The sequence below is a fragment of the Anguilla anguilla genome, chromosome 7 (genome assembly GCF_013347855.1).
Source record: "Anguilla anguilla isolate fAngAng1 chromosome 7, fAngAng1.pri, whole genome shotgun sequence".
Lineage (NCBI taxonomy): Eukaryota > Metazoa > Chordata > Actinopteri > Anguilliformes > Anguillidae > Anguilla > Anguilla anguilla.
The window spans coordinates 32039113-32065476 of NC_049207.1; the positions used below are offsets into that span (position 1 = coordinate 32039113).

At 41.3% G+C, this 26364-nt stretch overlaps 1 protein-coding gene across 2 annotated transcripts in view; it reads right to left on the reverse strand.

Moving 5' to 3' along the window:
• The window catches only part of pigg (phosphatidylinositol glycan anchor biosynthesis class G), a 213341-nt gene that overhangs the window by 22076 nt on the left and 164901 nt on the right, over window positions 1-26364 (reverse strand). Inside the window, exon 12 of one of the 2 annotated variants that reach the window (XM_035426303.1) lies at window positions 8408-8571. The exons of the other annotated variant lie outside the window; for it this stretch is intronic. Within the exon in view, the coding sequence (XP_035282194.1) occupies window positions 8408-8571 (164 nt within the window). The remainder of the gene's footprint in view (window positions 1-8407; window positions 8572-26364) is intronic. 2 annotated transcript variants of the gene reach the window in all.

Consider the following 26364-nt stretch of genomic DNA (forward strand, 5'->3'; position numbering starts at 1 on the left):
TTACCCCCACCTACTGTATGCATTGCCATCTGATTTAGTTCTCTCTCTCAAAAAAAATAAAATAAAATAAAACAACAGCCCAACCCTACCATACCTGAACCGCGATTCTTCACCATTTCCCTATATCCCTGGCGCCTGACTCCCTTCCAAACCCTTTTGCCAAAATTCCCTGAATTTCGTCCCCCTTCACATCCGTTATACCCAAAATCTCTTTCACTGCGTCCACCACCATCTTGATCCTCTCTGATTTTGTCTGTTTCACTAGCACAATTGATCACCATCTCAATAAATGCCAAGAACCTTCTTCTATCCATATGCATCTTTTCTCTGTCACATCTCCCTTGATCTTTTCCCTCTGTTTCAGTTCTATTCTGTTCCTTCCTCACAGTTCCCATTTCTGCCCTCATTCACTTCGTTGCTTCTGCATATGTTATTTTGTTCTGCACTCGTGTTCTTTCTACATCACTTTCCCTCTTCCTTCTTTCACACTGCTTTGCCCCCACTTCATGATTTGCCCCACAGTGAAAACATATTGCCTGGTCTTTAGACATTGTGCAATCCTCATCCGAACACCCATCTTTCCCACACCTTCTACACCTGTGATCTCTTTTCCTACAAACTGCTGCCACGTGTCCATAGTCCTGACACCAATAACACCTCGGTGAGCCCTCTCATATGCCCTCACCCTGTAACTAACGTAATCTAAATAAATCCTCTCAGGTAGTTCTCCCTCAAATTCTAGCAGTACTGAACCACTTTCTTGTTCATTCCCCTCCCTATAACCTTTGCATTCGCCTCGCCCCGAAACTTTCTCCACCTCCAAGAAACAATCAGCATCTACCGACACCAGGACCCCACTAATCACCCCTTTCCGTAGCGCTCTGTCTCTCGTGAAAAAACGGACAGCTTTTGGCAGTCGGAGGGGGGAATTGATCCCAGGTCTCTCAGTCCTCTAAACAGTTCCAACCAAAAGATGATGGTACTACCCACTAGGCTACGCATAAAGTACACATCTGAGATGCAAATTGTGCTGTTTTATATGTGCACACCTGTATATGTATATATGCACCCCCGAGGAGCAGGTACTGTGTCTGGACTCAGCTGACGTGAGGAGGACCCTATCCAGAGTCAATCCACACAAAGCTGCAGGCCCAGACAACATATCTGGGCGCATGCTCAGGGACTGTGCTAACCAGCTGGCAGACGTCCTCACGGACATCTTCAACATCTCCCTGAGCCAGCTGTCGTCCCCGCAGGCTTCAAAAAGACCACCATCATCCCAGTACCAAAGAAGTCAACTGTGACACGTCACAATGACTACCGCCCTGTGGCACTGACTCCCATCATGATGAAGTGCTTTGAGCGGCTAGTCATGAGACACATCAAATCTGCCCTCCCCACCTCACTGGACCCTCTCCAGTTTGCATACCGCCCCAACTGCTCCACCGATGACGTCATTTCCTACACCCTACACTCAGCCCTATCTCACCTGGACATTAAGGGCACTTATGTTAGAATGCTGTTCATCGACTTCAGTTCAGCATTCAACACAATCATCCCCCAGAAGCTGGCAGGGAAACCTTCCCTGCTGGGCCTCGACACCTCCCTCTGTAATTGGATTCTGGACTTCCTAACAGAGAGACCGCAGACAGTATGCATCGGCAGCAGAACATCAGGCACCATCACGCTAAGCATGGGCGCCCCCAAGGCTGCGTGCTCAGCCCACTGCTGTTCATGCTGCTCACCCACGACTGTTTGGATTCAAGTCTGAATCCAATCACATCATCAAGTTTGCTGATGAACACGACATTGGTGGGCCTCATCAGCAGCAATGATGAAACATCATACAGAGAGGAAGTGGAGCAACTGGTGAGCTGGTGCAATGAAAACAACCTATCTCTCAATGTAGAAAAAACAAAAGAGATGGTTGTTGACTTCAGGAGGACGCCGGTTGATCACTGTCAGTGGAGAGGGTCAGGAGCACCAAGTGAACATCTCTGACAACCTCACCTGGTCTCTCAACACCAACTCTGCAGCCAAGAAGGCACAGCAACGCCTCCACTTCCTGCGGAGACTGAAGATAGCCAGTCTACCACCGCCCATCCTTACCACCTTCTACAGAGGCACTGTAGAGAGCGTCCTGGCCGGCTGCATCACTGTGTGTTTTGGGAATTCCAAAGCATCGGAACGCAAGACCCCGCAACGCATAGTGAGGACAGCCGAGAAGATCATGGGGGTCTCTCTCCCCTCCATCCAGGACATTTTTCAGAGGCGCTGTGCACGCAGATCTCTTCCATCGTGAAGGACCCCTCCCACCCCTCATACAGTCTGTTTGCCCCTCTGCCATCAGACAAAAGGTTTCGCAGCATCAGAAGCTCTGCAAAGTTCTGCAACAGCTTCTTCCCCTAGGCTGTCAGACTTCTAAACACCCTGCTGCCATCCATCACATAAGCACCTCACCCCCACACCCCACCCCTACTCCACACACTGCCCCCTCCCCTCCCCACATCACATGCTGGATCCGCCCCTCTCACACACACACACGGGAACATCCCCACATTACACACACACAACTCACCTGGACAACACCTCTCTGCTCCTGCAATGGACATTTCATGACTACCCTGCACCGACACTTTATATCAGACCATCATCATCCCTGTGCCTCCTATTTATACTATGTATAATTACCACTGAGGTCACTGGTTAGGCATTATTTATATTACATATATTCTTATAGTTCTTATAATTAAATTTGTACTGCATTATTTATATTTTCATAATATTCACAATAACGGTTACACTGCTCATAGTGTTGACTGCTGAAAACTCCTTACACTGAGATAATCATACTGCTTATCCACTGTTTTTATTCTGCTTTTATGATGTTTCGTGACTATGCTGTATTTTTGTGTTAGTACCTTGGTCCGTAAGGAACGACATTTCCTTCCCGTATACTATGGATGTGGATGAATGACACATAAACAAACTTGAACTTGAAATGATCATTTTGTTTGCATCTGATGTTTTTATTGGTTGATGTATATAAAATGACCAATGGGGAGACATATTCTTTGTGGGCTAGGAGCATTTCTGGCAGGAAAAAGTAGAAGGAGAAAACACAAAATCCCCTTAGCTTGGGGCTTTATTGTGTGGACATGTGAAGTTGTTCATGAATTCTGTCTGTTGAAATGTGGTAAAAATGTCCAGAAATTAATGTTTTTAAGGGCTGAGAGTCTGTGGCTGTTGTGGTTATTTCTGTGGGGAACCCTGAAAAGTGCCAAACTCTCTGTGCTGTATAGGTATAGGGCATGCCCCACCTAGGCGTACCTGCCATCCCAATGTAAAAAGTTGTGTAAGTTGCTCTGGGTAAGAGCATCTGCTAAATGCCTGTAATGTAATGTAATGAAACTCAAACTGTCCGGTTACGATCCACAGCAGATTGATTGGTGGAACTTTAAACTTTAGGCATGTGTACAATGGTTTTATTAATATTATTTTCAATGTGATACCCAAGAAGACTTGAGGCTGTAATCGCTGCCAAAGATGCCTCAAAAACGTACTGAGTAAAGGGTCGAAATACTTATGTAAATGTGATATTTCAGTTTTTTATTTTTAATAAAATTTCTAAAAACCTGTTTTCGCTTTGTCATCATGGGGAATTGTGTGTAGATTGATGAGAATAAAAATGAATTTCATCCATTTTATAATAAGGCTGTAACGTAACAAAATGTGCAAAAAGTGAAGGGGACTGAATACTATTCCGATGGCACTGTATATGCGATCTCTCAGTATTTCAATTCTGAACTTAAGATGAACAACTTTTTTTTTTGCATTTTTGCCAAGATAATTGCATTTGTGACACTTTATTTCTACCTGAATTATAAATATAATATAATTAGGGGTCCAAGCATTGAAGCTGGTGGAACCCTATTGTATCTGTTAAGATTATTATTAGGAGTCCAAGCAGCGAAGCTGGTGGAACCCTATTGCATCTGTTAGGATTATTATTATTAGGGGTCCAAGCAGCAGAGCTGGTGGAACCCTATTGTATCTGTTAGGATTATTATTAGGGGTCCAAGCAGCAAAGCTGGTGGAACTCTATTGTATCGGTTAGGATTATTATTAGGGGTCCAAGCATGGAAGCTGGTGGAACCATATTCTATCTGTTAGGATTATTATTATTATTAGGGGTCCAAGCAGCGAAGCTGGTGGAACCCTATTGTATTTTATTTATTTATTTTTTTCTCCGCTAAAAGTGTCTGAGGCTCAGCAACCATAAGTCCTAGAGCAACCAAATTTGGTAGGCGGGTTCCTATGGCCCCCCACTACTCAGGCACTACAAATCACCTATGTCGGCCAGATGATGGTGCTATAACAAAGGGTCATGCGTAAAAGGCCATAACACCCGCACCATAAGTCAGATCAACACAAAACTTCATCGACCTATGCATCTGAACCAGAGACTGTAAAAAATATGGACAAAGATACTGTGACGTCACCCATTGCCTCTCCGTGGGTCTGTAAAACACGTTTTGAAGCTCAATGGCGGGTGCGGCCATGTTGTCGATTTGGAGCCAAAATCATAGAGTTAAGCGGTCTTGTGATTTTTACCATGTGATTGACAGTCCGGTGCAGAAAAGCCCATCAACCTGAACAAACGATTGCAGAACGAACTTGAGGCTAGCTGACTGTCTGCCGTTATGTTTTAAAATATATGATCAAATGTTTACGGAGTTTAATTTCCATCCGTGACTGTACTGTGTCATGTAATCACGTTATATGTATGACATTAATAATACAATTATGTTCAGTTATCTTCAATTTATGTTTCTCGGCAAAACGAATATGCTTAGCTAGCATATCAGCTTGCCAGTGAACTAGGTAAGCTATCTGTGGTTAGCTCACGCATTAGCAATATGAACTACAGGGGAAGAACATCGACTGCACTGATGGTCAATCAATCAGAGATGTGTAGACTACTGGTGATTTGACTAGGCTAATTTTCATATAACTGTCTGGCAGACCTGTTGTTAACCAAGCAAGTTATCGTCGTAGGTTTTCGCCACAGTCAGTTAATGAGCCATTAACTGCTACTACTCCATCGCCGTTTGTGGTGTTTACTTGATGGGTGACGCTAGCTGACCGATCGTTCGCAAGTCACTTTTTACCGAATAAAAATTAACACTGTCAGCGGTGATTAACAAATCTACCAAGTATTTTAATAACTGATCTACAGGCGTGTAAATATGACAACGCACTTTGAAGAGCAAGTTTTCCACTTGTTGCATAAAGACAAAAATAATGTACATTGAATTTCTAATTATTATTATTTTCTTGCTAGCTTCTAACTTTGTCACATTCGTGCAGCATAGCCCAGGTAGACATTTACGGAATGTACACGACTGACAAGCCGTCAAACACGTTTGACAGATGGAATATTTGCCGGTCAGGGTTAGCTAGCTAGTCAAATGGCTTGGTAGCCGAAGTTGCAAACTGTTTTAGCATAGGCTACTGGACTACCACATATAGCAAATAAGCGTTAGCTGATTACGCTTTCTGCCAACTAATTATTTGGTTAAGTGGGCTAAAGGAAATAGTAAAAATGACTCGGCTACCGCAAAACTTCAGAGGAGGATTATTTTATGGTCGTCTAGTGCAGCTGTAAATAGCACACGCTATAATGAAACCACTACAAAATGGGATGCCTGCATTTTCTGACTTCGCACAGGTGGACTGTGGTCGGAGCAGCAATGTCAAGGCCAAGAGACGCCACCTCCCACCCCAGTGACCACAGATTGTAGCCCCTACTGTAGCTCAGTCCTCCGGAGTAATCTGGAAGTGACGCAAGCTGTACCTCATTGGTCCAGAACAAATATTGGCACTGTGCCCAAATGACGCAATAAATCATGAAATCGACCCATGGACAGTTATAAGACGAATAAAATACACCTATTATGACTATTTGTTCTTGTGAGAAAAAATTATTGACTTTGTATTTTGATCGCATTTGTACCGTAGACTTACATGGAAACCGGATATGAAAACACCTATACTGGAGCCATCCGTAGTGGCGCTAGTGAGCAACCAGGAACTACAACACCAGGAAATGAGCTTCAAAAACGAAGTCTGGTTTTAGCCGCTTGATCTGAACGTGCTCTACAACTTTGCTATTGGGACCACCTATGTCCGCCATATTGTTTGCTTGCCATTTTGACTTTTTAGTTGTTGCAGTGCGAAAGAGCTGTAGCTCTACATCTAAAGTATTACTAAAATGTTTGCTGATAGATCTGACATAGTTTTCTGGAGCAAAACAGAAGCAGATAGGACTGTATCATTGATTTACTGTCTCTGTCTCTATCTACTGAACACAGATAAAATTTCATCATTGCTATGTAAGTATTACTGCTCAAAATATTTTGGTTATATATGTTATTTTTTGAAATTGAGTGTCTTTAAATAGGTTAGTGGGATTATATAATGTGAATATTTCACACTGTAATGTAAGCGTTAGTAGTGTAATAGTTTTTGTGAAGCATGCAACAGTGATGATGTGAGAGTTGGAACATTGCCATTGGTGGACGGTTGAAAACTGTTTTCATATCGTCCCATTCACATACAAGAAAACATATGAGAGTACAGAGCATATAAATACACGCAAAAGTTAATTATTACACATTTAGGTACTGTACTGCATTGTGTGACAATATTTTTGCATTATTTTTTAATCTGTGTTTAATCAATGTTTCAACTTAAACCTTCATAAGGGGCTCATGTATATGCTTTATAATGGACCAAAAGCATTTTATTCATGTTGGAGAGATTTTAGACTCCTAGATATTTTAGACCATTGTACTGACTGAAAGCTTGTAATTCCCACTTGAAAATGATGCAACAGTGAGTTTCTTGAGTGAAAACAGTTGATTTGTAGTGAAATCCGTGAATATGTTGTGATTTACAGCAATGCATAATTTTGACATTTTGGATAGATTTGGAGATGCTGGGTACACTGCTTAGTTTTTGCTTCATACATCTATAGTAGTTCTACATATCCATCCTTAGATTTTATGTACTTGTGGACAAGAGGTTTTTGATCCAGCACATGTATACTTTAACCTGCTGTATATATGCAATCTCTCAGTGTTTCATTGCAAACTAAAAAAGTGCAAATTCATTTTTGATTTTTTGTCTAGACAATTGCATTGGTGGCACTTCCAGATTTCTTTCAGAATTATGAATGTAAACTAATCTGTGTTAGTATTGTAAATTGTACAAATGTTTTGCTTCATTTAAGCCATTTTTCAGGTCTCTGTGATGTTCACATCTAGAGTTATAAAGCTTTACCTAGGGTACCCCCTAAATTGGCAAGGATTGGCATGTGCGTTAAGGGGTTAACGGAATGTTTTGCTTTGCTTCTTCTCGATTTTGCCGCAAGAAGAAAAAAAGGGAAACCGTACTACTATGTGGACTTGCGCTAAAAAAAAAATAGGTCTTTGTTTCTAACGTTAGACATTTAAAATGAAATAACTAATCAAAAAATGAAGGGCAACACATTCATTAGAAGGACAATATCAATCATGAGAAACAGAAGTGTTAGAAAGTGTAATTCCCCTTTAATAACCACAGTGAGTCAGGACCTCATTTTAATGGCTCGTCTGAAAGACTCTCTCTTCTACATCACACGCGTCCCATCATAATTTTTTTTCATGGAGTTCTTTGAAGGTTATGGTTCAGAGGAAAGACTGCCCCCTACTGACCCACCCACCAAAACAGAACAGAAACTTACATTTTTCAGGTCTTCTATCCAAAGTATAAGAAATAAATACTTCCGTAGTATTAGAGATAACAAAAAGTATGAAATTACCTGTAGTTTTTTGTAGCTTACATATTAGGCCTAATCATGACCTAACACGGACTGCTGGAAATTGTACCAGATTGATGACTTACATTAGATCTGTGGTCTCCAACCCTGGTACTGGAGAGCTACAGGGTCTGCTGGTTTTCATAGTGACTTTGCACTTCATGAATCAATTAGAGCAGTTGATTACACAGTTAACTCAAATTACCTGGTGTCTTGGGTCTCAATTGGGTGCTGATTTTAAGGTGAAAACAAAAACCAGCAGACCCTGTAGCTCTCCAGGACCAGGCTTGGAGACCACTGCATTAGATAGTATTACATTATATATATAAAGTATCAAATATAGTATTCAATTATATTGAAATTCTATGCCTTATACAATCAGATAAACTATAAACAGGATAATCCAAATCTTAAAATGACACAATTGCAAACTGCTATATTATTTACCATGAACAAATGCTAGACATAAAATAAATCTGAGCACTGCTGTGGAGAGCAAACTGTAATTCAGTGATGGTAACATTCAAAGTACGACTAGAGACTAACCTGTCCTGTGCAGAGCTGAGGTAGCAGACTAGGTGACATGCCCAGAGCAGTGGCCCAGAATAAGTGCTGAAGGCTGTGAGGAAAATAGCAGGAATTGCCAAATAACTCTCAAGCCCAACAAAGCCTGCTGAGATGTCCACTGTTGCAATGTTGTTTGAGTTCCCCTGCAGAAATAAATGAAGATGTCCTTTTAAAACAAAGAATGGCCAATGGGATGCAGTTAAAAAAATACAATACAAATATGATTCTGTTTTATAACAACATGAAGGATGCTCACATACAGTCCTGAGGTTATTTGAATAAAAACAGCCTGATGTTGATGACTAATTATTACACATCTTTGTTGAATACTGGATTCTGATTGGTCAATTCAGGCAATCTATGGTCAAATAATTCTGAATAATGATCGCTATGGTTAACAGACTGCTTAAACTCTTTTCATATCACTCTTAGAATGTTACAGCAATCAATTTGATCATTGTCACTAAGAAAATCAATAAATCAGTCATTATAAAATCCACGTGGCTCCCCTTTTCTGGCTTTTCCTAAACAGTATGTTTTTAACCCTTTCCACCTATAATTTTAATAAAAAGGAAATTTTGTCCAGTTTGCACTGCTCTTAAATAAAGCCTTATAACTTTGTGGCAACACACCAGAGACATGGATGATGCCAGTATTAATTTCACAAGACTACAGTATCAAAACCTATGAAATATGTCAGTACTTACAAATATAAAAAGAAATAAAAAACATACAGCACCTTGTAATTTACTTCTACTGTTTATTTCTGAACATATACAAAAGCCAGTGGTGAAAATATGGTACACAGGTCATCTCGAACAAGCTTCCCACCACAGAAAAAATAATTGTGCATATACGGTTTATGGCCAAAGTATTATGTGTGGGCATTATTATGCAGTTGCTCCAGCCTTTGCTGTTATAACAACCTCCACTCTCCTGGGAAGGCTTTATACTATATTAACATAGCGAATTGTGTTAATATTGTCTTGTTGGTATTTTAAAATTAATGTTTCTTGTTTGCATTTTATTTCAATAAAAGTAAAACATCTGTCTCGCCACCTCTCTCAACAAATATTGAGACATGTATAATGCAAATAACATGAAAGTGAAGGAGTGAGTAACATTTTTATTCACTTTGTATGAATGCTTTGAAGCATCTGAAGAAGCTAGTTGAACTGGAAAAACGTGAAGAATATGGCGAAGAGAGAAGCGGGTGGGGTTGCTGATTCTATTTTTACTGTTGTGAGCTGAAGGAGGAGTTGATCAAGATGAAAAAAAGTGCTTTGAGGTGCTTTGGAGGTGAATCTACCGAATGCAGTGCTTTTGTTGTGGGATTGTCGGATATGATAATATTATGTATGGAATTACGGGACATAACATTTTTTCGACCAAGTATGATGATAAAGAGTGTAGAACAGAAACACCAAACCACAATTTTGGCAATATCAAAACCTTGATCCAGTAAATAGATATAATAACTGCAGTTCTGCACCAGTTACACATTCATAAGAATATCTGTATTTGCCAAATATTGTATTTTTTTAAAGTTAAATAATATAACTTTACCAATAGATTATATTGTTATCATCAACCCTTTCGTCATTTGCAAACATTTTAGCAGGCTAATTTGCACCACCTATTTACAAGCCAACAGGCTACTTGAGTAAATTGCATGAAAACAGGCCAATATAGGCTATTCATTTTTTAATATAAGATGTTTCGAAAGCTTATCTTTCAAAAATATCAGTGAATAGCAAAAAAAAAAAAAAGACAGTGTCGGCTTGTGCAAGGCTATAAATTCACCCACAAAGGACAGTAGGTGACATTGTTTTCGCTAGGAACTAGAGTCCGAAGTCAGAATCAATCACTGCATGACTCTCATTCACTAGGAACTAGACTCAGTGAACGAAGAGTCAGGCGTCGGAGTAACAATAGACCCGGTGAATGAATCTGGGAACGAATCCTTTTATGGAACAGAATCAAAGGACTCGTGTCCCTGAAAGGAACTGGAACGCCCACCACTATTCAGAATAACTAAATACCAAATGAGGAAAAACACTAAATGGCTGCACTACGGAGTAGTTACCATATGATGTTCTCACACTGAATAAAGCAGCAACATGACAACTGCAGGAAATGTAATCGCTCTGTGGACATGCAGTCCCAGCAAACCACCAAAGCTGTGCGTTCTCTGTGGTATTTATACAGTGCATAGGCTATGTGAAAGCGCAGTCCAAGGAGGAGGGAGGGAGACGTGCTGAATTCATTATTACCAAATAAGTTGCTTTTAAAATATTGCACTTCCTATTTCTTTAATGGCTTTTTCCATTTTGTGGTTTCGTTTTTTTCACGCACTTTTTAGCGTGAAACATTTCCCCTTAGCCTATATAACAAAACCACTATAATTTAGAAATAGAAACGTTGAAATTGATTCATTCCTTTATTGGGGCAACATAGCTCAGGAGGTAAGAGTGGTTGTCTGGCAGTCGGAGGGTTGCCGGTTCGATCCCCTGCCCTGGGCGTAGGTGTCTTACACAAGTGTCCCTGAGCGAGACACCTAACTCCTAATTGCTCCCAATGAGCTTATTGGCACCTTGCATGGTAGCCTTTCACCGTTAGTGTGTGAGTGTGTGTGAATGGGTGAATGAGAGGCATCAATTGTAAAGCGCTTTGGATAAAAGCGCTATATAAATGCAGTCCATTTACCATTTATTACAAGAAAATAGTTTTGCAATATTTGATTTCGTAATCATGATGAAATTAGATCACTGCTGGTGCAGAAATAATCGATGCTGTAATGCTGAAAGTAGGTAGTAAAAAAACGCAGCCTTTCTAGAGTTAAAACATTGCGGACACAGGTTGTTGGCTAATTACACACCCAACACCGGCTCACGTGACTCTAAAATATCCGATCTGCTCTCCAGTGTGTCTTCCAAACAACTTTTCAGTATAGCAGTCGAGTCTCCCCATCAATCTAGACTGCACCCAGCTCATGTTGTAGGAGCTTGTCTTCACAAGTTTGAGTAAGAGCATAATAGTTGAAGATATATTCCACCCAGAGAAGCTTATGCAACTCAACCAAACGGGTAAAGTGGGGCTTCAACAATAAGGGGTAAAAAAACATGTTAGCCCTACATTCTGTAGTTTGGTTTCTCATTAGTTGAGCATAGAGTACTTCATAATGAAAATGAAGAATTATTTTTTAAATAATAAAAGCTTTTTTCAGTTTATAATTGACTTCAGTGTCCCTCGGGTAGGGGTGGTGGTGGGATTCATGCTGTTCATACTATGCAATTCAGAGTATAAAAACATTTATAAAAATATTCAGCTTTATATAAACATCTTGCCTTTGTTGGACTGTTTACCTCAGTGTTATAAAAGCCTGTTATGGCTATATAATATATGGGTCATTGTTTGTTAAATACAGCTTTAAAAAGCAAATTACCTGTCATTAAACTGTATTATTATTGACGTTATTGTAATACTATGACTTTAATGCTTTAATATCTCAAAAGTAGCAGTATCAATGATTATAATGGGATTTTACATCACACCCACTTCTGGTTTTATATTTAATGTGCATCTACTCACATTCATACATCCATATATATATATATTATATGTGTAGATATATCGGAATTGGGTTTTATTGGCCAAACATGCTTTTTTCAGGTGTAAGGAATTTGACTCCGGTTCACAGTAACTCACACTGTACTTCCATTCACAATGTCAACAACAAACGACAATGACAAACAACAACTAGAGTAGGTTTTACCTACATTAAGCAGTAGTGAAAGTGTGTTGTGCATATACAAAGAATAAATATGTAATAAATATAAGTGTATGAATAAATTATTGCACTATGAACATGGGTGTGGGTATGTACGACTATTTTTTGATAGACAGGTCTGGCTGGGTTAATTGTTCATGAGAGTGATGGCATGTGGGAAGAAGCTGTTCCTGTGTCTTTTGGTTCTTGTGTGCAGTGCTCTGAAGCGCCTTCCGGAAGGGAGGACTTCAAAGATGTGGTGGCCAGGATGTGAGGGGTCGGCAATGATCTTCTCCGCCCGCTTCCTTGCTCTGGTGGTGTAGAGATCCGGGAGTGAGGGCAGGTTTCGTCCAATAATCCTTCCTGCAATCACAGCTTGAGTCTGTCCTCTATATATAAATATATTTATCCAAGTGTGTAGATATATGCATGTGCATGTGTGTGTATATGTGTGGAACTGATGGGATCACAGGACACAATTGGTGCAAGAGGTGGGGGAGCCGCTTGCTGATCATGAGAAATGTAGCCAGCTTAAAACTTCTTTAAAGAATGATGGATAAAAAGATAAATGTGATGTCTTGGAATGGGAAAGGAATCAATAATCAGATGAAGCGCGGGAAGATTGTGACACTCTTAAATAAATACAAACCACACATGGTATTTCTTCAGGAAACACACCTCAAACCAGATGCCATTCAACATCTGAACAGACTGGTAGGCAGCGCCCATGGAGCAGGCATATCTTCAAAGATAGTGGGAGTTCTTTTCAATAAAAATACTAACTTTACAATTAAAGACATCATTAACCCCTTCGCGCAAGTCCCCCCTAGTGGTCATGACGCCAGCATCATGAGATTGTTCAACTCACACTTTCAGTGCTCCTGCAACCAAACTATGAGTTGAAAACATAGTTGTGTGTTGCGATCTAAGTCCCGACTGAAACACACCAGCGAAACGGACAAAGCTATCGAGCTAACCCAAATTATCTGCTAAAAACAGAATTATGGACAAATTCGAAGAAGATTTTAATTCTGTTATATCACAGACTTGCCAAATACATGGGGTGACTTCATTGAAGGACCTTCAGCGCATACGTTTGGATACGCTGTTATCGAACAGAGATGTACTCGCTGGCTTGCCTACAGGATTTAGCAAAAGTTTCATTTTTCAAGCGTGGCCTACGGTATGCAGTTTGCTATCAAATAAATACCCAGAAAAATGGCCAGAAGAAGCAATGGTTTTAATTGTTTGCCCTTTACAATCAATAATGGTGGAGCAAGTGGAATTGTTGAACCAAAAAGGAATTAAATAAATTTATCACCGAAAAATAAATAGTGTTTGTTTCTTTTATTATCAAAACTCGAACTGCAGACTCTGCATATCTCGGTGATAAACTTTGATGGTGTGGTCGGTGCTCTGACGTTAACGTTAGCCATTTTCCCCAAATAGTGGGGAACTGATGCGGGTCTGTGGAAAAGTTTGCCTCCGGTAATGTTTTTCCGGTGCACGTTTCAGATTATGCCTGGCCAAAATTGTCACCACATTCGGAGTGCCGCCCCTCTGCACTCTGATTGGTTATGCCTAGAACGTCAAGGCATCGGCCAGGCTCTGTTGAACAAAGTGAAAAAAGAGACTGGCTTGCGAGGCTAGTACTCCATTTACAAAGCACTCCCTCCCTGCAGTCTCGCCTGCAACTACACCCCCACACATGACACACTGGACAATAGCGTCTATCTGACCAGTCATAAAAATATTATTTCACCACTAAGTATTTGTATTCTGTCATAGCAACAAGATAAACCCAATAATAGCCCTAAGATATGCCAATACAGCAATGCTGCTCACTGAATAACGACATAAACAAGACAAAATTATACCATTCTACTGTAAATATCTGGGACAAAATATGAAATGAATATGCAACCTTATCATTGGTTTTACACATAGAGATGTCCCTTTCGAGTGATAAAATATTGTCTTGGACAAACAGTTTGTGAAATATACGCTCATTTCTGACGCTTGGGCACCTTCCAAAAATAGCTGTGCGTAATAACACTGAAAACAACATATGTGGTGTCGCCCTTTTTCATACAATCTGACTTGAATGGCGATTAATTTATCCAGTAGGTGACAGTATAAGCTTTCTAACGATGTATAACATGTCTAATTTTACTTTTAGAATAGCATTTTATAGCCTAGCGTAACCAAACGTTTTGTCTCATCATCGCCACCTTACGCATTCACTCTGTGGTAGCAGTCAAAGACACTACACCCAGCAAAACATTATTGATGCGTTTCATCATTTTTTGGAAAATAATTATTAATTTTGGGAACTTCTGAGCATGAGTAAGGCATATGTTTGATGATAGACCTAGCTGATACTATTTTCTGGACTAAGTCAGAAGAGGAGAATGGCAGCATTGATTCTCTGTTTCTATCTACTGAACACAGATAATATTTCATCATCGATATGTAAGTATTACTGCTCAAAATATTTCAGTTATGCAGTGGTTTAGGGTTTCAGCTGACACATTTGCCTCTGAGGTAGAGGTTCTGCTGGCCAGAGGGAAATGCTTATGGGGTTCTGACAGTGGGTGGCAGCAGTGTAATTTTTCCTCATAAGGACAGTTTCCATCCTTCTGCAATGTATACGAGCATTTTTGCCTGCACCTAACACTGCATTGAAATCAATTGGGATATTATGAAAAATCTAACCTCATTGAAGGTATTACTACACATTTTTGTTACAATAAAAACTTGTTGAATTGTTTTACATGTTATTCTAAAATGTTACACTGACAGTGTTCTGAGGAACTTAGAATTCTACAAAAATTTTGGAAACAAAATGTCTCTTGAAAAAAAGGCACTTGCTATCTTATTCAAAATAAAAATAAAAGGGATTTTTTATTGGTGAAACAAAATGTAATTCAAACTGTAGCCAACTTCTCTTGTCATCATCCTGGTTTCTGAAATCGTGACCGGAGTCACCTTTGCTTGGACTTAATTAATACTGGATTGGCTGTTTATGTATTATAATTTAACTGTTTTCATGTAAGCCATTTCCATAACAAACCAGTGCCTGCTCGCGACAGAGGGGTTCCCCCTCTGAGTCTGCTCAAGGTTTCTTCCTGTTATCAGTCAGGGAGTTTTTCCTTGCCACTGTTGCCCTAAGCTTACTCTTTGGGGGCCAGTTCTCTGTAAAGCTGCTTTGTAACAAAGCTCTTTTGTTAAAAGCGCTATACAAATAAAATTGATTGATTGATTGGTTATTCAATTCCAGTCGGTCGAGGTTATGCGGCAAAAAGGGTCTCCCGAGCTAGGGTCTTGCTACCACAAGGAATAAAGAATTTTAGTTTTATGAATGTATGTTTTTTTAAAATTACGGTGAAATAGGAGATGTGAAAAAAAAGACGTGAGCCTGGTCGGTTCGAGTCCCCAACTAGAATGGAATTTTTAAGCCTCGGGGCCACTAGATTTAAAAGTAAGATGTTGTGCGACTTGTAGCCTACATATTTCATTAAATGTCACATCTCATAACAATACGAGTAAATGCGTACAGTGAATACATTTTACTGAACAAATAACACTAAATATTGGTTCATGTTGCTGAAAAAAACATGAACCAGAAGTCAAAAGTCGCACAAACAATGCTGCCTTTCCCCCCAATAATAGTGATTACATGCCAAGGGAAGCAGTTCATTTTTAACATCGTATTAAAGGAAACAACTGTTATTTTCAGGAAAGTCAGCAATTTATATATTGTTATTTGATTATACTGTACCATTTATGCCATTATGCATGAAAAATGAACTGTCAAACTATGTTTCCTGAAAAATCGCTAAAAGAGGTTTGACTTCCGTAGGGATAAGCATCATCACACACTGGCAGCAGGTTGGGACCTGGGAGTACCGCAAGGGTCTGTACTCTGACCACTGTTGTTTATAATGTATATTAATGACTTACCAAATTGTTGTCAGGGTGTCAGCTGCCAGATGTACGCTGATGACACTGTCATCTATGTGTCCAATAAAACACCCAGCATGGCAGCTGAGCACCTGACACGGGCATTACATTTCTAAATGGCTTGAGCCATCTCATTTAACTCTTAATGCCAAAATAACAGTTTCCATGTGCCTGTTAATGAATTGTTTGATGTACGGATTAAGAATGAAATAATTGATGTAGTGAATGAAGTCAAGTACTTAGGCATTATCTTGGATAAGAATGTAAAATTTGATAGACAGGTAATGCACATTTGTAAGAAGGTCAGACCAAATTTAAATTGTTTTTGTTTTATTAGAAGGGACTTGTCATGTCAACTGTACATGCATGCAATGATTCTCTCGCACTTGTCATACTGCATCACATCATGGTCACAAGCCTCTTCAACCATATTAAAACCTATCATTTCAGTATACAAGCAGGCAATAAAAATCATGGACCAGAAACCAATGAGATGGCACCATTGTGATATTTTAAGAAAACACAACCTCTTTACCTTTGAAAATTTCATGACTTTCAGCAATCTTAAACTGGTTTTTAAATGTTTATATAATCATGTTTCACCCGTTTTCTGAATTAGTTATTAGACGTGAGAGCTCTATAAGAGCAACTACACAAGCTTCCACCAATTGTGATTGTCTTGTCCCAATGTACAAGACCTCATTTGGTCAGTCTGTCTTCACGGTAAATGGGGCAAAACTCTGGAACTCTCTACCCACTGATCTAAAACTAGAGACTGATGGCAATATTTTTAATAGAGGACTCAAATTCTGGCTAAAATCAAAACAACAGTACTCGCATGAATAGATTATGATTGGTTTATTGTTTTGATCATGTTGTCTTTGCTCTATAGCTCATGTATGTATTTAATTCTGACTATAATACTTTCTCCCCCCTGTATTTTAATTGTACATTTTACTCCATTGTTTTTTTTTTTTCCAAAGCCTCCTGTGGACAAGTGTTGACAATTAGCATGTATGCTAAAACACTTAAGCAATGCATCTGGTTTGTCCAATGTAATTGTGATGTCCATGTCAAATAAACTTAAACAAAAACAAAAAAACAACAACAAAAAAATTTCTTATGAATACTATATGTTCTTAGCCGATCAGCTAGCAAATACGCCAGCAAAGTTATAGTTACCTGTTTCACAAACAATTCATACTGATTTTGATGATAAAATGCTATCCGCTCAACTGGCCTACTATAAGAAACACACGTCACTGAAGTAGCTATGTCAGTGGAGTCACTTGATCTGTTCTGAGAAATTCTGACCATTCTGAGCCACTGAGGCCGTTTCTAATGATTTTTTCTCTGTATTATAATGCTTATTTGCATTGCATTAATGTTAGTCAGTAGCTATTCATTAGTAGTATTCATTCATAAGCCTGCCTTGCTCAGTGAACAAATAATTATTCCCTCATAGAAGAGTTGGTACAGATATTCTCCACATTTCAAAAAAAGTAACAAAAAAATCAAGTTTGTCTCTGGTTAATTCATTGCCATTTTTCACTGCTTTCCTAAAGGACACATGAACAGTGAAACACAATCTGCTCTAATTGTCACTAATGAAATAAATACAGAAGTACGTGGGTCTGAGAATTCAATTTGCAGTATTACTAGTTCTACTGCCAGTTAAAAATGAGAAGTTTTCAACATGTTTTTTAGTTATTTCACGTGAAGTAGCCTACCGCCTACAATGTTAGGGTCAAATAGGCTACATCAATTTGCACTGTTATTCTAGGCCACGGAAAACAAGCATGAACTTAATGTTTTCAGTCAGCAGTTTGTTAGTCAAGTTTCTATGTTGTTCTTTTAAAACATGTTTCTGGAGCTTGTGTTACATTCCCTTGCTCTGAGTCTGCATGCATGTCTCAATCCTGTAGGAGGAGCTGATTGGGACTTGATTGCTTGACGATGCGCGCACCTGTGTCCACTTAACAGCCAAGGGGACAAAGCCCGAAGACACCTCAGTTGAAGGGGCTTTTGAGAGATTCCTTTGGGAAGAGATATGCCTTTTTGACTCAGATTACTTTTTGAAGACTCACTTTGCATTTGTGTGTTACAATTTGCAGCTACCACATTTTGTTTTCAGTTTATGTTTGTTTTGGTACTTTTCTGTTGTAGGTTGCCGGTGGTCAGGCAGTTTTATTGTTCTAACACATTTTTAGATGGTTTGGCCAGAGCAGGAAGAAGTTTGCCGGTAGACTCACTCCTTTTATTTTGCCCTGGTAGTGTGGTTTACAACCGTGCTTTCTTTTGGAAGAGGACTAGCCTAGTTCGGGTCTGTTTTATAGCCAGTTAACCTGTTAACCTACATACGGTAATGTATTCTGGTTTTTTGTCTTATTGTTTGTAGAAAATCTTATATTTTTGTTATTGTTTGTAGATTTTGACTCCTTGTTTTGTTTTTGGCATTTGTTGTGTTATTGTCCGTTGTTGTCCCTGGTTATTGGAACTTGGATTGGCTTTTGGGACGTAAGACTTGAGCAGCCATCAAAAGAATAATTCATTTTTGAAATCACATAGGCATATCGTGCTGGCTGTTGTACGACCAAATCCCTGCATTCTATCACCAAGGTTCCAGCGAGAGGCTACCGATGATTCCCCAATGACCATGCGGAATAAGAATCTTCCAAGACTGTTAGAAGACCATAGGTTGATCTCAATGGCCATACGCTAGACTATGGCAAATCTGTTAAGTACATAGGCGACTAATGTTATCACTATTAAAATCTATGTGGAAGTCCAAACTCTGGATTTAGGGGCCCCGCACTCCCTGCACCACCAACCTCTGCTAATTCAACTGCCAGTAAAAACCACTGAAAGAAGACTAACAACTTTTTTGAAAATTTTATTCAAAATAGCGTGATGTCAGGTGTCACGTTCGTCTTGCTTGCTTATTGCTGGTGTCTCTTTTCTGCACACATCTTTGCCGGTCTCTCTCAAAGATGCCTCAAAAAATAATTTTCCACACATCAAAATGCTAAACAATAATCGTTTATTTCAATAATTCGGGCAATTTATCTTGAATAAATTCTAAATTAAAACAGTTTTACTGTATAGCAACTTGACGCAGAGCAGATATTGGAGAGAGTCGGTAACAATGTAACAGCTATTGGATTTTGCTGATTTTCTCTGAAAATATTTAGCCTAGCACTGTGAAATTTTACTTCAAACAGCTTTCATGTTAGTAATCTCCCGTTTCAGTTGTTCACAACTTGATCACATTGGATAATTTATGCTGGATTTTTATTACCATTACCGTAAATTACTGTAGCCTACATAAAAATTTCTATGTAGCCTACTGTTGTATGACAATGTACTAACCTGTGAATGAAGTAGTGTTCATTGTTTTATGGCACTGAAATGGATGCATTTCTCATTGACAACAGACCATTCAATTTCGAACAAGATTTATACAGACTCTCCCCTACAAGTGAAACTAACATGAATGATGTTAGACTGTGCTCAAAACTATCTGACTAGGCTACTGTTAAGTTTCAGAGTCTGACCACAAAGTTTGTTGAATAACCGTTTATAGACCTACATTTCACTCAAATACTCATTAAAAATATTATGGGTAAAAAGCATGTCCTTATTTACAGTCATTAAAATGAATTTTCCTCTCCTTTCCTGTTAAAAGAAGAGCAGCGGTAATTTGATGCAAACCACTGTTCTAGTTTGCTCGTGAGCCCCATGGTTGAAGTGTTAACTGTCAGAAATGGTTTTGAGTGCTCACATTTGCCACCTGGTGGTGGTTTTGCAAACAACAAGTAGTTCCTGTGGAAATACAAAAAATATATATATGCAAATTTGCCTCTGAAACCCTAAACCACTGTATGTTTTTGAAATTGAGTGTCTTTAAATAAGTTAGAGGTATATTATATTATATTATATTATATTATAATATATTATAATTAGGATATTTCACACCATAATGTAAGCATCCGTTGGTAACTCAGTCAGTAGCTCAATAATGTTTGTGTTTCATGCACTGGATCTGACGTGAAGCTGGAACATCACCAAAACGTGGTGGATGGTTGAATATTGTTTTAATGACGTCCCATTCCCATACAAGTTGATTAATACAAGTATTTAACATTACATACTGTAAAGTAAGTGTATAATTCGTCCAGGTGCGTAGAACTGCCGAAATCCGTCCTGCTAGAGTGGATAAGTATCTGCGTTCATTTACTAATTACATACCGCGTTAGATTTTAAACTTTTCCCTGTGTGGAAACTGGTCTTTGTTTTCAGGTTGCGTTAGGTGTCTTTGGTTTTAGGTTGTTTGATTCTTAGAATTGATAGATTGCGATTATTGCACTATCACAAACTGTTAACCTCTGTAATCAGTGCGTTATTCGACTCAGCTTTTCAGCTGCTAATTAGGTACACTCGGAGCGACGCTTGCGTCGCTCCCTCCTAGTTTATGAGCCAGTTCCCCATTCCAGTCTGTGCTCTCCCCCTCAGAAGGCGCTTCCAGCGACATGGCCCCCCTCGACAACGGAACCCCTCTAACCTCTGCTACCCCCCGCTGACCCCCTGTGAGAACTTCACGGTCACAGGGGGACTATGGAACTGCCAGTCTGCTACGCGCAAGGCAGACTTCATTTCCGCCTATGCCTCCCTCCAATCCCTGCAGTTCCTTGCCCTCACAGAGACCTGGATCACACCAGACAACTCTGCCACTCCTGCTGCCCTCTCATCCTCCTACTCCTTCTCCCACACCCCCCGGCGATCTGGCCGTGGTGGTGGTACTGGTCTACTGATCTCCCCCACCTGGAAATTCTCTGTTCTCCCCCTCCCTGACCTGTCCATATCCACTTTCGAATTCCATCCTGTCTCTATCACCTACCCTGCTAACCTTTATATTATTGTTATTTATCGCCCCCCGGGGCCCCTGGGAAGCTTCCTGGATGAGCTAGACACCCTGCTCAGCTCCTTCCCTGAGGACGGCACCCCGCTGATCCTCCTTGGAGATTTTAACATCCACCTAGAAGCCTCCCAGTCTGCTGCCTTCCTACCACTACTTCACTCCTTTGACCTCTCCCTACAACACTCTCCTCCAACCCACAAGGCAGGCAACCTCCTAGACCTGATCTTCCTGAGGACCTGCTCCAGCTCCAATCTTACGGTTACCCCCCTGCATACGTCTGACCATCATTTCATCTCCTTCTCCCTCCCCCTCTCTCCACACCCTCCCTCTCCCCCTCCCATCCCCACTGTCACTGTCCGCCGTAACCTCCGCTCCCTATCACCCTCTTCTCTTGCTCCCAGAGTGACTGCTTCCCTCCCCCCTCTTCAATCATTTTCCAAGCTCCCCACTAACTCTGCATCCTCCACCCTGACGTCATCTCTCTCCTCAGCACTAGACTCCCTATGCCCCTTCGTCCCTAGGCCAGCACGTTCATCCCCTCCCAGTCCATGGATGTCTGACATCCTACGCACCTCCAGGGCCACCCTCCGCGCTGCTGAGAGGAAGTGGGCCAAATCCAGGGACCCATCTGACCTCTCAGCCTCTCCTGACAGAGTTCTCTTCTGCTGTCACTGCCGCTAAGGCAAAATTCTACCAAACCAAAATTCATAACTCCATTTCTAACCCTCGTCAACTTTTCTCTATTTTCTCTTCTCTCCTCAGCGTGCCACCTCCTCCACCCCAGTCTTCCTTCACTGCAGATGACTTTGCAGCATTCTTTGACGAAAAGATTGCAGACATCCGCAGCTCCTTTGCCCCCTCTGCGTCCTCCGCTCCCTCTGCGTCCTCCGCCCCCTCCGCGTCCTCCGCCCCGTTTCTCCACATTTTCTCTCCTCTCAGACACTGAAGTCTCCCAGCTTCTGCTCACCCACCGCCCTACCACCTGCGCCCTCGACCCTATCCCCTCATCTCTCCTTCAAGCAATCACACCAGACATCCTCCCTTTTGTCGCCTCCCTCGTGAACTCATCCCTATCTTCTGGATGTTTCCCCTCATCCTTCAAGAAGGCCCACATCACCCCGCTGCTGAAGAAACCCACACTAGATCCTTCAGTCATTCAGAACTACCGCCCGGTATCTCTCCTCCCTTTCCTATCCAAAACACTGGAACGTGCTGCATCTAACCAGCTCTCTGCTTTCTTCTCTGAGAACAACCTGCTTGATCCCCACCAGTCTGGCTTCAGGCCTGGCCACTCGACTGAGACTGCACTCCTCTCGGTCAGTGAGTCACTCCATGCCGCACGAGCAGCCTCCCTCTCCTCTGTCCTGATTCTTCTAGACCTCTCCGCTGCATTTGACACTGTGGACCACTCTACCCTCCTGCCTCCCTGGCAGCAACAGGGATCCGCGGCACAGTCCTTGACTGGATTGAGTCCTACCTCTCTGACCGTTCCTTCCAGGTTGCCTGGGCGGGTAAGGTATCACCACCCCGTCCCCTCACCACCAGAGTTCCCCAGGGTTCAGTCCTTGGTCCCCTTCTCTTCTCCATGTACACCAGATCCCTTGGCCCTGTAATATCTGCCCATGGCTTGTCCTATCATTCCTATGCCGACGACACGCAACTCTTTCTCTCCTTCTCCCCATCGGACACACAGGTCCCTGCCCGCATCTCCGCTTGCCTGAGGGACATACAGAGCTGGATGGACAATCACCACCTGAAGCTCAACCCAGGAAAGACGGAGCTAATCTTTATTCCTGCTCTATCCTCTCCCCTCCTCGACTTTTCCATTTCCTTAGGGGACACCGTAGTGACATCATCACCCTGCGCCAAGAATCTCGGAGTGATGATGGACAACAGGCTGTCCCTCTCCAACAACATTGCAGCAGTAACCTGGGCATGCAGATTTTTCCTATACAACATCCGCAGAATCCGCCCCTTTCTCACCACCTACTCAACCCAGCTCCTGGTCCAAGCAATGGTTCTATCCCGCCTGGACTACTGCAACTCTCTTCTGGCTGGACTACCAGCATCTGCCACCAGACCCCTGCAGCTCATTCAGAATGCTGCGGCTCGTCTGGTCTTCAACCTCCCCAGACACTCCCACGTAACTCCCCTGCTCACTACCCTCCACTGGCTGCCTGTTATAGCTCGCATCAAATTCAAAACATTGGTCCTAGCATACCAGGCAGTCAAGGGATCAGCCCCAGCATACCTTCAAAAGATATTCAAACCCTACATGCCAGCCAGATCCCTCCGTTCTGCTACCTCAGGACGCCTAGCACCTCCCCCTCTTCGCACCTGCACTTCCAGAACACGTCTCCTGTCTGTTCTGGCCCCACGATGGTGGAATGACCTCCCTGTGGAGGTCAGAACAGCTGAGACTGTGAACAATTTCAAACGACGACTGAAGACCCACCTCTTCAGGCTGCACCTCTCTCCATCCCTCCCTTCCCCCCTGTAAATGACTAAACTTAGGGTTGTAACTAGGCAGCTGTTTCATAGGTTACTTAGTTGATGCGCCTGTCTTAACGACTACTTGTATTTTTATGTATTTTTATTTTTCCATAGATTGCGTTGTTGCCGTTCTCGTTGTTAGTGTTAATCAGTTTAACCATCAGGGTCCAAGTTGAACTATGCGGTTGTTCCCTGTACTTGGACCGGTACTTCTCTCTAGGGGTTTCGTCATACTTGTTCCTGGTTATGGTTATACACTTTGTTGTACGTCGCTCTGGATAAGAGCGTCTGCCAAATGCCTGTAATGTAATGTAATGTAAAGTACAGAAAAACATATGAGAGCTAATGATTACACATTTTTGCATTATTGTTTAATCTGATAACAATGTTTTATCTTAAACCTTCATAAGGGGCACATTTATATGCTTTTTAATGGACAAAAAGCATTTTATTCATTTCTAGAGAGATTTTGGATAAGTTTCTAGATATTTTAGAAAGCTTGTTATTTCCACTTGAAAGTGAAATTTGATGATGGTGGTGGAGAGCGCTGTCTAACACGTTGGTCAAATCTCCCATAGGTGTTCAACTGAGCTGAGATCTGGTGACTGCGAAGGCCATAGCATAAGATTCACATCATTTTCATACTCATCAAACCATTCAGTGACCTTTCGCGCCCTGTGGATGGGGGCATTGTCATCTTGGAAGAGACCCCTCCCATCAGGATAGAAATGTTTCATCATAGGATAAGGTGATCATGCAGATGATTGTATTGATTTGCAGTGACCCTTCCCTATAAGGGCTAAGCGGACCCAAACCATGCCAGAAAAATGCCCCCCACAGCATAACAGAGCCACCGGACCCCCTCACTGTAGGGGTCAAGCATTCATGCCTGTAGCATTCTCTTGGTATACACCACACTTGCCGAAAATATGGTGAAGGATCTCCGTAGACCAGTGCCTATGGTTTTTGCACCAATGGATTCTCAAATGTGCATTTGTCTGCGTAATGACGGAACAAATCTGTGCTTGGGCCTTTGCTCTTCTCTTTTTATATGCTCCCCCTGGGACAAGTTATTTGCAAACATGGCATTAATTTCCACTGCTATGCAGATGACACCCAGTTGTATCTATCAGTTAAACCTGATGAAGTTGTCCAGCTGATCGAAGATCAAAGCCTGTCTTATAGGCATGAAGGAATGGATTACCCAGAATTTTCTCTTGCTAAACTCTGATAAGACTGAGATAATGGTAGTGGGGCCCAAGTCCCTGAGATGCAAACAATCTGACTGTATGCTTAACATTGATGGAATCTCCATTACTTCAAGCGCTGTAATCAAAGATCTTGGTGTTACCTTTGATCCAGATCTTCCATTTGATATACATATTAATAACATCTCTAGGGTTGCTTTTTATCACTTGAGAAATATCTAAAAAATTCGGAAAATACTGTCCTTACATGATGCAGAAAAGCTAGTTCATGCTTTTGTTACTTCAAGATTAGATGACTGCAATGCTCTTTTGTCTGGATATGCAAATTCCTCTCTGAAAGGGCTCCAGCTAATTCAAAATGCAGCAGCTCGTATTCTCAGTGGAACAAGAAGATTCAAGCACATCAGCCCAGTGTTAGCATCGCTTCAAATCGCTTAAATTTGGAATAGACTATAAGATACTACTTCTTCCCTTTAAAGCCTTACATAGGCTTGCCCCTTTGTACTTAAATTATTTACTTCTTCCTTATATTCCCTCACGAACGCTCCGTTCGCAGGTTGCAGGCCTCCTTGTTATTCCTAGAATAGCTAAAAGTACCATAGGTGGTAGAGCCTTCTCCTATCGTGCTCCCATCCTGTGGAACAAGTTGCCTGCCCATGTTTGGGGCGCAGACACTATCACCTTATTTAAAGCTAGGCTCAAAACATATCTTCTAAGTCACTCCTTTTTATTTGAGGGGCAGGAGTGGGTGGCGGACATAGCTATAGAGTCTCTGGTGGACTGAGCAGTTAGTGCTGTCACTGGATCATCATTGGTAGTGTTAAGCTGAACCGGTCATGGTCTGGTGATGAGTGTCTCAAGCCTGCCTTCATGGCTGCATTGGCTCCTGCCTCTGTTTCCCTTAGCTATGTTGCCATAGCCTTATTCTGCCGGGGTTTTCCTTATCACAGGCAGGCACCTCTGTCTCTTCTGCTCTGCTTGTTAATCTACCTTTTGAACCCCCTAACAATGTTTTTTTTTCAGTTTTCCTCGGCTCTGGGCACCTGCCCGGAGTTCTAGCCCAAGTTTGCTGAGCACCCCCCCCTGGCCCGGAGCTCCAGCCCTAGACCAGCTAGACCAGCTGGGCACCCCCTCCTCCTGCCACTATAGATTTTCCATAACAAGCCGGTGCCTGCCCACGGCAGATGGGTTCCCCCTCTGAGTCCGGTTCTGCTCAAGGTTTCTTCCTGCTATCAGTCAGGGAGTTTTTCCTTGCCACTGTTGCCCTAAGCTTACTCTTTGGGGGCCGGTTCTCTGTAAAGCTGCTTTGTTAAAAGCGCTATACAAATAAAAATTGATTGATTGATTTTTTTAAAAAACTACAGGAGGCCAGAGACATCATTAATTAATGAAATAAAATTAATTCAAAAAAAGCTAGCTACAGCACATAATCAAATCGAATGGTTCTCACTATGCACACTACAACTACAGTACAACAATCTATTGAAACATCACTGAAAATATTAAAACATCCCAAAATCACTCTTATTTAATTCAACTTTGTATTTGAGTCAACCAATATGGAGAAATCCCAATTTTACTATCA